This window comes from Oryx dammah, unplaced genomic scaffold (genome assembly GCF_014754425.2).
Source record: "Oryx dammah isolate SB20612 unplaced genomic scaffold, SCBI_Odam_1.1 HiC_scaffold_16, whole genome shotgun sequence".
Lineage (NCBI taxonomy): Eukaryota > Metazoa > Chordata > Mammalia > Artiodactyla > Bovidae > Oryx > Oryx dammah.
The window spans coordinates 46,375,121-46,387,721 of record NW_024070200.1 but is presented as its reverse complement, the minus strand read 5'-3'; the positions used below and the strand labels follow the sequence as shown (position 1 = coordinate 46,387,721).

At 49.2% G+C, this 12,601-nt stretch overlaps 1 protein-coding gene across 3 annotated transcripts in view; it reads left to right on the top strand.

Moving 5' to 3' along the window:
* The first annotated feature begins 1,805 nt into the window (after positions 1-1,805).
* The window catches only part of PDE8A (phosphodiesterase 8A), a 145,153-nt gene continuing 134,357 nt past the window's right edge, over positions 1,806-12,601 (top strand). For 2 of the 3 annotated variants that reach the window (XM_040257494.1, XM_040257493.1), the window contains exon 1: positions 3,226-3,543. In XM_040257494.1, the coding sequence (XP_040113428.1) occupies positions 3,337-3,543 (207 nt within the window). In that variant the 5' untranslated portion in view covers positions 3,226-3,336. Of the gene's footprint in view, positions 2,408-3,225; positions 3,544-12,601 lie in introns of those variants that run through there. The other variant, XM_040257495.1, reaches the window with a different exon arrangement.

Sequence of the window (12,601 nt, the reverse complement as noted above, 5' to 3'; positions counted from 1 at the left end):
CTCCCAGGTGGGGAAGGAAAGAAAGTGGCGAGGGAGCTCCAGTTGTAAAAAAAAAAAAAAAAAAAGGATCAGCTTACGTGTAAGAGGCGCGTAAACCAAGTTGGTTTGGGTTTTACATAGAATAAAGCTGCGTGGAACGCTGCATCTTCATGTCTCCCGTGAACTGGGGAGGGGGGTCAGATGACTGAGCAGTCGCCTGGAAATGGCCTGTGTGTGGGGGTGGGGCTGGGAGTGGGGGTGCCAGGCTGGCCTCTGTCTCTCGGCTGAGTCCTTTCCCGGTCCCATTGACCTCATGCAGAATAAGAACTGAAGTTGACATTCATTGACAAGTTTGAGCCTGGTGGGGGGTCAAGCAGTCCTGTTTGGGGGTCCCTGCAGTTGGGGGGGGGAGAATGGATTGGGGTGGTGGGGGAGTATGTTCTCCTGCATGCCACCAACTTCCAGATACCCACATGGCTGGGGGTGCCTCTCCTGCAGCAGGAGTAGGGTTGTGTGTGAGCTCTCTTCACACACATCCACGTGGAGGGATTCTTCACAGGGGCTCAGGAGTCTGGGTGAGCCAGGGAGGGGTACATACCAGTGAGGTTTGGGTTAGTTCTCTCACTGTGACTCCTTTTGTGTCCCTTGTCACTGAGGTCTGGGGAAACTGGGTAGAGAAGTGTTCAGGGACTTTGAGGTTCAGATGATGGCCAGGGAAGGAGGGCAGTGGTGGAACTGGTGCTAGCTGAGGTGAGGGGGAAGCTGTGACTTCCTGGAGTGTTCCAGGCTGAGTTCCAGAGTATGAATGAAAGTGAGTGGGGGGTTGCTCCTTGTGGCCCCAGAAGTAGGCAAATGTCTCCCACCATTCCTGCCTGCTCCTACTTCATTCTTGGTTGTAGGTCACTAAGTTTAGCATTCCTAAATTGCAGACCTGGAAATCAGTTAATGTGGCTATGCAACAGTTCTCGGAGAACAGAGGGTAAGTGACCAGCTCACGACAGCACAGGGCAGCGCAGGAGGCCAGCTAGTGAATAAGGGGATCAGGGTCAGCTGGGGGTAAGTGTCCTCACCCCTAATTAGAGCAGGGCTCAAGGATTTCCAGAGAGAGGCCAGGACAACAATGTCGTATATTAGAAGGTGGGCCCAGGAGGCACCCTGGAGTGCTGGAAGGAGGCAAGGTCAGTGCTGGTAGTCATCAAGGCCAGACTCCTCAGTGAGGCAGAGCAGGGAGCACAGAGGGTCTGAGACAGACTTTCAAACTCTCTGATGGTTGAAAGCATTTTCTTCACCAATTACTCTTTATTTACAAGAGTCAAGGTTCTGCCTGGAAAAATTACCTTCTAAATCCAGGAGCACTGAGGCAGAAAACACTGCAGTTTTGGTAGAATTACTGCTGATAGTAAAAATCTTCCCTTGTGTCTTTTAAGACATCGTCATTGAGCCGTTGGTATTTTTATAAAGCAGGGAAGGTATTATGATTATTGCTAAATGTGCTTGAACTTGATAATGTAAGTCATGTGCCAGTGGCTTGGGCCAGCTGCTCCCCGCTTATCGGGCCTTTCTGCTCTGCTGCCCTTGGGGAACTGCCCGGTGCCCACCTCGGGCCCTAAAGATCCCTGCTGGAGGGGGCGCGGGGGCTGTGGATCTTAGATTCCCTAGCACCCTGAAGCCTGAGCCGCTGCAGGGAACCCGGCGCTGGAGCCCCTGCGGCAGCCACGCCGCAGCAGGGACTCCAGCCCGGAATACCCCTCCAGGTCTTCACAGTAGCCGGGACCAAGGCGGGAGTGGGCGGCACCTCAGGGTCATTCCAGGGCCGCGCTAGGAAAGGTGTGGACGGCGGCAGAGGAAAGGGACTAGCCGTGCCGGGGTCTCGGCTGACCGCGAGCCGCAGGGATAGAGGGGCGGGAGTGAGGGTGGGTCCGAGGTGGGCAGCTCCAGGGTACGTGATGCACACCCAGGGGTGCCACTCTCCAGTTGATCGTGGGAGGAGACCCAGCACAGAGAGGCTAAGTGATTCGCCCAAGGTCACACAGTGAGCGGGTGGCGATGTGTGTGGGGTGCCCTTCTGCCGACGCGTCTGGCGTCGTCACAGGCCTCCTCTGGTTAAGGACGAGTAGGAAGGCATCCCCAGCCTGCCACGAAATGTGGCTTCTTGTCATCCCAGCCTCCCAGTCGCCGGTGTAGGCGGGCCTAGGGCTCCAGGTCTTGGCACGCGAGGACACGGACTGAGCCCGAGTCAGTAACACCCGTCACCCCCCCCCCACCCTCCCCCTCCTGGCTCTTGAATGGCTCAGAGACAGGGCCCTGACCGAAGTCACACAGCTGCTAAGTTCCGGAGCCGGGATTCGAACCCTACGGTATGGGTTTTAGTGGCCACAGGCCGGAGATCAGAGACCACTGGCTCGGGGGTGACCGCGTGCGGCCATGGGTAAGTCGTTCTCCCTCCCGCAGCCTGGCCGCGCGCCCCTCCCGTCGTGGCCGCGCATGCTCCGTGGCGGGCGGAGCCGGGAGGCGGCGGCGGGCACCCCAGCTGCTTTGCATTGACGCCAGCACCCGCTGGAGGTCACCGCTGGGGGCTGGGCGCGGCGTGCTGCCGGCAAGACCCGGCCCGGAATGCGGAGCCGGAGCCGCGCCGCGCCGCCCGCAGCTCCTGGGCGAGCGCCGCCGCTTCAGCGCTTCTCGACGGCGCGGCCTTAGGTCCGCGTCCCTCCGTTCCTCCCGGGGTAGACACGGTCTTGCTGTCCCGGCGGGATTCCTCCGGCCTGCACCGCTCAGCCGTTCTAGCTTTCTCCGTCACCAGCCCTCGGATCAAGGGCATTTATCCGTGGTGCGGCCGGCGGAGAGACGTGAGAGCCCGGGGCCTCTGGAGGCGCCGGCCACAGCGCCTCCGGGGCCGGAGCAGGCGTAGCCGGGAGTGCACCTCCCCCGGGGGGTCGCGCCGCCTCACGGCGAGGGCGGCGTCGCTCGCGCGGCGGGGACTTGTCGGCTCTCGGGCAGGGAGAGCGCAAATCTCCTCCCCCGAAATTCCCCGGAAGCGCGGCGCGGCCGAGGCGAGCGCGGCGATGTGAGGGGAGACGGCCGGCGGCTCCCTCCTCTGGAAGGGCATGTTCGGAGGGGCGGCCGCGGTGCGCTGCCCGCCCCATCGCCCCCTCCCCGCCGCCTCCGCCGCCGCCGCCGCCGCGCCCGCACCGCGATAAAAGGGGCGGCCGCACTTCCTGACGGGAGACCCGCGCTCGCCGCCGCCGCCCGCCCAGGCGGAGATGACACGGCGCACGCGGCGGCCCCGTGGCGCCGGGCGGGCCGTTTACTGACCGGATCGCGGCTGCCCGCCAGCGTGTCCGCGGCGCTGCCGCCAGCATGGGCTGCGCCCCGAGCATCCACATTTCCGAGAGCCGTGGGGTGTATCCCGGCGGCAAGGAGGCCGAGGACGTGCCGGGCCCCGCGGCGCCGCCGCTCCCGCCCGGCGGGCCGAGCCTCCCACCCGGCCAGAAGACGGCCGCCTCGACCCGGGACCCCGGCTCCAGCCTCGCAGAGTCCGAGCCTCGCAGAGGCAGCGGCGGCAAGGTAAAGGGGCGCCGGGCGGGCGGGCGGCTCCGGGGCTGCGGTCCACGGTGAAACTCGGGCCCCGCGGGGCGGCAGCCTTCCCGCAGGGCCGGGCGCGGCTCCGTCCTCGGCCGCGGTGCCCTCTCTCCCGGCTTTGACGGACGCCCGCGGACCGTCCTGGCCGGGGCGGCGCCGGGAGGAGGACTGACCCCGGTCCTGGGGGCCCCGCTTAGCCGAGTTGTGAGGAGGACGCTCCCTGAACCGCGGCGTCGGTTCCCGGGGCACGTCTGTCGCGCCGTCTGGGGCGAGGAACCGCCGTGAACTTGACCGAGGCGCTTGAATCCATTCCCTACCAGACAGCGGGTGCGGAGGACGACCCCCCTCCCCCCGATATTCTGGCGCGACCCTGAACGTTCAGTCAGTGTGAACTTTGTTCTTCTGGTTCTCCGGGTGGAAGGGAAGGGCGGCCAGCCTGCGAAGCCGGGGTACTGGACCCTGCCGCCCAGTTGTGTTTTCCCGGTTTGGGCTTTGCGCAAGCCTGCAGTTGCAGTTTTCCATTTTCTTTGGACTATTTAAAATGTAATCTGGAATATCAGCTTTGCTTCATTGCACATGTATTTGAGGTCCCCGTTTATTAGCATACATGTTGTTCTTAAAGCCTGTGTAATTAGAAAATACTATCAGAAACGCAGTTTTTGAAGCGTTCAGCAGAACGAAGTTAATTTATCAACCAGTCTTACTGGGACATTTGGTAACTTTTTAAAATTGCGTGTCTTCTCCAGCGCCTGTTGCCTTGGCTGTGTTTTGCCAAAGTTTCTGGGCTTCGTCTTTGTTAAGGTTTTCTAAAGGAAAGGTGTTTTTCCTTTTTTTAAAAAGGAAAAAAAGTTCATGAAGACAGACTGCAGACGCTTTCTGGTTCTCTGATTTGAAATTTTGGAGCTGGAATTCTTGCTTTTGTTTATGTATTAATCTGAGGGAAATATTCCTGTATGCGCGGCCGTATAGATGGTTGAGGCTCATCAGTCTCTTTGCTGCTGTGTCATTTGTAGAATTGTCTTGATTTTCTTGCTTACTGCTAGATCTTCCAGTTAGAGGATTAGAAATTGATTCATTTTCTGTCTTAAATTTCCAGCAGTCATCATGCTTTTTCTACATGAAAGTGAAAAGTCTTTTTCAGTGTTGCATAACGTAGATGCAACACTCTCCCTCTCTCATACGTGCTCTGAAAATTCAGGTTCACTCTGTTCATCACATTTGGGAGTCCTACAGAGTCATTGAAGAACCCTGTGATAGTTGTGAACTACTTACCTAAGCTGCAATGCTTGTGGGTTAAGCTACCTAACTGACTTTTTCTTTTTTTTTAAAGTGTTACACAGGTGAAGTTGAATAGCGAAGCTTTAACTGCTTTCAAGTTTTTGACCCAGATCTGATTTTGGTTATCTTGCATTAAGTAATAGTAAGTTTTTAGTTAACACCAGTAGTTTTTCAAGAAGTCTTGTGTCTTATTGGCCTACTGGGGGCAGTTGTGGATGTCCTAAATTCACCCAGGTGTCTTGTAAGCATCTCCAGTGCAGCAGTTTGCTCTCTGCCACCCACATTGTCAGGAAGACCCCTGAGTTTCTAAGTCTTGTCAGACCATTGTCTTGAGTGGGGACCCAGAAAAATACATTCATCATTACAGTGCTTAATCCAGTGGCATGCATATAATAGGTGCTAAATAAATGTTGAGTTTGATTTTTGTTGTTAACGGAATGATGAAACTTTTTCAGCCACTGGAGTTGGATTCCATAAAACCTCCAGTGCAGGATTTAAGGTTAGTTTTTCAAGAGGAGGAGCCAAATTATAAATAACACCACAGCCACAGAATTAATAGTCCCATGCTTGTTATTCATGAACTCCAACATGTTGATGCCACATCTCAGTTACAGATGTTTGTAATTAGGCCTGTCTAGTGAGCCACCAGGGAAGCCCAAATCAAGTGATGGTGGTGGTTTAGTCGCCAGGTCGCGCCCTGTCAAGTAAGTGATGGGCAGAGGTGAATATCAGCATATTTTTAATTCACTATTTTTCTCATTAAGGGAATGAATCTTCTGAAATTAAGATACTCAGTGTGTTCTGGAAATTAAAAAAACCCATGTTTAGAAGAAGAAAAGCTTTCAGCAATGTAGCAAAGTCAAAGTATTACACAGTGAATTTAAATTCCCTTATATAAAGATACGAAGATCCCATTTTAAAATAACTTCTTATTAAAATCTAGTAAGTCAGCTTATTGAGTGAATTCCAGTCAGAAGTTCACTGGGGAAGTTTCTGTATTTCTATACCATGTAGTAAACACCAGTTCATCAGAATGCTTGGGAGATTGACAGTCAGCTGCATTTTCAGATTAATTAAGCAGTGCCTCCCCTGCACCTGTAGCATATCCCACGTGTGTTCCATGAAGCAATTTGTGGACCGTTAATAAGTATTAAATGAATAAAGTTTTCTGTGGTCAAGTTAGTTTGGGAGATAACTGGCTCAGGCTAAATTTGTCAGATATCTTTAATACAGAATTTGTCAGAAAACTTAGTTTCCTAAAACACATTGTGAACCTCCAAGCCGTGTTTAGAATGTGCAACACTTCCCAAACGTGTTTGATTATGGAGCCCATTTATTGAGGTATATCTGAGGCAGGCCACATGTTAAGTCATGATTCCTAACATGAGATTACCAGTATTCAAAGTGCAAGAAATATACTGAACAGTACAACTCAATAAATATAATTTGCTTCTTAATGATTCCAAAGGTACTTCAGGATCTCGTAATACAGGAGATTGGCTCATCTTTATGAACTCATTTAAGTATTACTAAAAATACGCTGGCTGTTTATTCATTTCAGGAGTTATAGTCTCTGTGGTTACAGATAATGAATGCAGTGTTCAGTTTGAACACTTAGAGTTTTGTTTTGTTTTGAATCAGGGTGCACTTTAACTGTAACATTTAATATTTTCTTGTCAGTCTTTAGATTTACTCCATTTTCCTTCTCCTTGGCTAGGACTCTGAGTTGCCCTTGAAAGATCTGAGTGTGGGGGCGGGAGTGTCCAAGGAGACCTTCTGCCCCCCCCCCCCCCCCCCCCCACCCCGCTCCCGCCCCTCCCCTTGTGTCACTCATCAGCCCTGTGAAGGGGCAGCCCCTCTGTTTTGTTCTGCTGTGTCTGCTCCCCCGGACAGTAGGCCTTCCACAGACATTGGTTGAATTGGAGAATTGTGTGAACTAGGCTGTTAGAAGTGGAAAATCCAGCCAGTCCTAGTAAAGGAGAAATAGAAGCTAGTTTTAACTAGAGTGAAGGCTGTAGAATTTAGACTTGAGTTTTTGGAAGTGTCTGGTATTCCTCTTTTAGCGCTTTTATACCCAGGAAATAATCCATCTTTGCTCTGGTGAGCCCAGATTTCCCCGTGAAGACTTAAGGATCAGGGCGGCCGGGTGGGCAGTACACAGAGGTGACCGGTAACAGCGCGACCAAGGCTGACCTCTAACCAGGGATTACTGCCGTCAGCTCTCAAGCTGACTCGCCGTTCGTCCTTCTCTAGGATTTGCTGTGTCATTTTCTTTCCTTCCACCTAGTTTTCTCTTGTTTTTCGCCACCTTCCCCTTCTTCCCAGTCTTTTCTCCCTCCTTTTCCCTGCCAGCCCACCATCCTCCATAAAATTGGTGACATGAATCACCCTAGGCCATCAGAATTGTGGTTTCTTAGTGTTTCCTAGCTCTGGAGTAAAATTTGTTGTCTGTTGTTAATATACAGAGTGGATTAATCCAACTCTTATGTTTCCCTAAAAGAAAGTGAAGTTTTCTTTTTGGGAGACCTGGGTGGCCACTCTCCCCGCCCCCCCCCCCCCCCCCGCCCCCAGTAGGGTCATTGATCCTTGAATTATGGATTATATAAATTACTGAAAGTTTCCCTGTGAAAGTGTAGTTGAGAAAATGGGACCCAACTTTCTGTTCTTGAAGTAAGTGACTAGAATTTTATCTTGAGCTCATGGGCTCTGAGTTCTTTAATCCTTGTGTTCTTATGCCTTTTGCTATATAGAATCTCATTATCTCTCTAAGCCTAGCTATAAAGATAACTGCTTTTAAAATTTTCTTGAATGCCTATTATATACATAAAATACTTTGTATTATACACTTTTTTTTTTTTAGTGCTTAATGTCATTACCACCATGACTGTAAAAGAGTGATGTGATGAAGGTCACAGCTCTGTCAGCTCAGACCTACCCTCAGCCGGGCCTTGACCTTCTCCTTGCTGAAGTGAGTGTTCAGCCCCTTCTGGCACAAACGTTCCCTGTCAAGTGTCTTGTGATGCTGGTGACCCCTTGGACTGCTTGCCTGTTTGGATTGGGTTCTTCCGTCGGAGATGATTCGGGATGTGAGGCCATGGGGTGAGGCAGTCATCTGAGAATTACCTAAAATGCCTTAAAGGACAGAGTACTTTTAAAAATTAAAACGAAATCAGAGAACAGAGGGAGAAGGTGACTGGCACACGGGTAAGCCCTTGGGTGTGTCCACTGTTGGTGGCTCCTGCCTGGTTTCTCCGCACACAGGGGTCGGTGGTAGGAGGCCTCGGACTCTGAGGTCTGGGAGTGCAAGCTCTTCATCCGAGTTGCAGCTGGCTTTCCTCGATGCCTCCTGTACTGTAGGCACTTTGCTGGATGCCTTGTGGATCTTATCTCTCTTCAGCCCTGTGAGGTGGCTGGTGTCATTTCCCTTCCGCAGATAAGGTGCCAGAGGTTAGAAACTCATCCAGGGCCAGACAGTTAAGCAGGGATGCAAATCCATTGTTCCTGGTGCTTATCTCCTGGCTGGTTGCTCTGATAACCAACCACCTGTCCCAGTGTTATATCCACCATTCTCTGGCCTCCCACTCAGCTTTGAGTATCATGGGACCACTTGGGCTTTAAGCAGGCATCCTGAATCTGTTATTAAAATTTCAAGTCTTGATTTACTGGGGAGATTGGTTCCAGCTCTAGCTTAGATTCTCATGTCTGCGGAAGTTGCAGCTGTATTTGGCCCTGTCCCAGGTAATGCCTCCAATCAGGCATTCTGTGAGGCCCTTTAATCTCCCCTCTTAACTCCTATAATCAGTCGGCAGGCATCCCTTGGGGCTGCTTTCTCCTCTCTCTCCTGCTCAGGCTGCAGGTAGCCTTCCTTAGTTAGGACCTCCGTAGGAGCCAGCCGGGAGGGCAACCCCTCACCCCTTCTTCTGCCCCCAGTTCATATATACACATCCTGCCTTGAGCCCTCGGTTGTACTTGCACTCTCCTCTACTCTTGGGATCTCCCCTATAGCTCTCGTGGGCTCAGATTTCTCTCCCAAGCCTGCTGCTTGATGATAGGCCTCTGGAGGGCAAGGGCTATGTACTGGTTTCAGTACAGTTTCCAAAGCATTTGGCACACTGAGTAGGTGTTTGGATAAATACACCCGTCTCTAAGGCTGAAAGCGCTTTTATTTCTGAAAGCGCTTTTATTTCTATTCCGTGGATCTATCTCACCTGTTTAAATTTAACAGAAATTATTGGGGTGTGTTATGCTTTAACAAAAAGCCAAAATACCCTGAAGCCAGTGATTAATACGCAGGGTGATTAGTAAAGCTTTTGCCTCTCATTTTGGCCGTGTCAGGGTTGAGCAAACGTGCCTGGGTCCCGTCCCTCTGCTCTGCTTTTGTTCTGCTCTATAAGATGAGTGCTGGAGTATCTTGTGAGAGAGCTGTTTTGACAAGTCTTGTGCTGGAGTTTCTTTGCTACAGGCTTCATCTTTGTAGACGGGAAGGCAAGCTCAGCTTTCCCCACACTTTCTGGATGGGCTCAAAGAACCCCAGGACTTCCCTGGTGGCTAAGACAGTAAAGAGTCTGCCCGCAATACAGGAGACCCAGGTTCAGTCTCTGGGTCGGGAAGATCCCTGGAGAGGGGCATGGCAACCCACTCCAGTATTCTTGCCTGGAGAACCCCTATGGATGGGGCGAGGATGGTCAGCTTTTATTCCATGTGGGTTGAAAATTCACCTTTGATTAAGATCGTGCTCATTGCCTGTCAACGCGCATCTCCCTTTCGTGCCCTGCTCGTCAATGCAGCACTGCTTCAGCCTTGTCCTTTGCTCCTGGGACAAGCAAAGGGCTGGAGGCCCATGGGCAGTTTCCACATGGTCTTCACACGTTTGAGGTTTACAGCTGCTCCCAAGTGAGGTGTGTTGGAAAGAATAGAAGTGGAGGAGCCACAGGTGTTTGTTTTTAAAGCCAGCACCATGAGGTACCAGCTGTGTGATATTTAGCAAGTTCTGACCCACGTTTTCTCAAGCATAAAATGAGACTAGAATACCTGGATTTTGGTGAAGATCATTTAAAATAGTCTGTGTGCATATGTTTTGTTAATTCCAAAGCACCAGTACGTGTAAGGATTGATCTTTTTCTTTCAGTTACCTTTCTCAAGGACAAACTTTGTTTAAATATATTTGCTTATATTTAATTTTTTTTTTTTTTGACTGTGCCGCGCATCGTGGGAGATCTTAGTTCCCCGACTAGGGGTTGAACTCAAGCCGCCTACATTGGCAGTGTGGACTGGACTGCCAGGGAAACCTTTTATCTGCTTATTTTTTAAAGCAAATCTAATCTCTTCCTTTTAAAAATATATTTTCATCTTTCCCCTAATATTTTATTAGTTTGAAAAATTTCAAACGTATAGCAAAGTTGAAAGAATTCTCACATGTGTACCCACCACCAAGATTCTATGGGTAATACTTGTCTCTGTTTGCTTTATCATTTCTCTATCCATCCAGAAATCTGTTTTATTTTTGGAACCATTTCCAAGTAAGTTGCATACATCAAGATACTTAACTACTAAACACTTCGCTATGCATATCACCTAGAATTCAAAATTTGTCTCTCTCTCTCTTTTTTTTTTTTTTGACAAATGAGTATGCCTGTGTAACGCAGAATCTGTCAGGATACAGAATATTACTGTCACCCCAGAAAGTTCTCTGTGCTCTTTCTCCATTCCTGACCCTACCCATCAACAACCACAGTCCTTATATTTTTTCCATTATAAATTGTTTTTGCCTGTTCTAGGCTTCGTAGAGGTAGAATCCTGAACGTCTTCTTTTGTCGAGGCTTCAGCAGAGTAGTTTTGGGATTCATCTGTGTCACGAGTCAGTAGGTGGCTCTTTCTTGCTGAGTCGTATTCTGTTGTGTGACTGGATCACAGTTCACTTACTCATTCTCTTGTCAATGGATGCTAGGCCTGCATTTCATTTTCGGCTATTAAGAGTACAGCTGCTATGAATATTTTGGTATAAATTATTACGTGGGCATGTACTTTCATCTATCTTGGGTTAATGTCAAGAAGTGGAATTGCTGGGTCATAGGATAGCTATTATCCAATATGTTTAGCTTTCTAAGAAACTGCTTGACCTTTCTTCAGGGTTCCCCAGTTTCACCTTCCCGCCAACAGTGTATAATGAAAGTTTGGTTGGTCTACATTCTTGCCCCAGTTTGGTGTTATCAGTCTTAATTTTAGCCATTCTGGTGGGTGTGTAGTGATATGTCCTTGTGGTTTTGATTTTCATTTCCTTGATGGCTAATCATTTTGTGAGTGTTTTCATGTGTTAATTATTTATATAACTTCCTTTTTTGAAGTTTTCATTTTAACAGTGTATTAAAAGGAATTGTAAATGTGTCATCATGGTCTCTGGGTTCTGTTGTTCAGTCGCTAAGTCACCTCCGACTCTCTGGCCACCCCATGGATTGTAGCCCGCCAGCCTCCTCTGTCCATAGGATTTCTCGGGCAAGAATACTGGAGTAGGTTGCCATTTCCTTCTCCAAGGAATCTTCCCGTCCCAGGGATTGAACCCAGTGCTTCCTGCATTGGCAGGTGGATTCTTTCCCGTTGAGCCATCAGGGAAGCCCAAATGAAGAACAGTCTCCTGTTTGTGCTAAATAAGTTATGCAGAGCATTTACGGGAAGGAAGAGGGTGATAAATTCAACTAGGTTAAAATAAAGAACTTCTCAACCAGAGTGAAAAGGAAGGAAACCATAAACTGAAAGATACCTAATACCAATGAAGGATTAGTATTCAGACTGTATCTAGAACTCCTACAATAGATAAGAAAAAGTTTAATTGAAAAATAAGCAAAGACTTGGACAAGGAGCTCATTAAAGAGGAAACCAAATGGCCAATAAATGTGTGAAAAGATGTCAGCCTCATTGGAGAAATGCAAATTAAAACCACAATGAAAGAACATTTTATACCCACCAAATGGGCAAATGTTTAAAAGCCTTACAGTAGTTTAACTTTTTATTTTGTGTTGAGGTATATCTGATTAACAGCGTTGTGACAGTTTCAAGTGAATGGTGAAGTGACCCAGCCATACATACACGTATATCCATTCTCCCCCATATCTCCCTCCCATCCAGGCCACCACACAACACTGAGTAGAGTTCCATGTGCTATACAATAGGTCCTTGTTGGCTGTCCATTTCAAACCTATCAGTGTGTGTCTGTCCCAAACTCCCCAGTTACCCCTGGCCCCCATGCCTCCCCCGACCCCTGCAACCATAAGTTTGTTCTCCAGGTCTGTGGGTCTCTTCCTGTTTTTTAAGTTTATTTGTATCATTTCTTTTTAGATTATACATGTAAGGGATGTCATAGGATATTTCTCCTTCACTGTCTGACTTATTTCACTCAGTATGACGGTCTCTAGATCCAATCCATATTGGTGCAAATAGCATTATTCCATTCTTTTTAATGGCTGAGTATACTCCATTGCATATGTGTACCACATCTTGTTTACCCATCCCTCTGTTGATGGATGTTTAGGTTGCTTCCATGTCTTCAAAAAGCCTGACAGTATTTTTGAGGAATTCTTCAACAGTGTAAGTAAAAGTGTAAATCAGTTCAACTACTTGGAAAACCATTGTCATTACCAAGGAGAGCTAAACATGTGACCCTGTGACCTGGCAGTTTTAACCCTAGAAATACATGTGTGCTGAGATATGTACAAGAATGTTCATAGGAGCATTGCCTTTATTGATAATAGCAACCTTCTTGATAAAACAC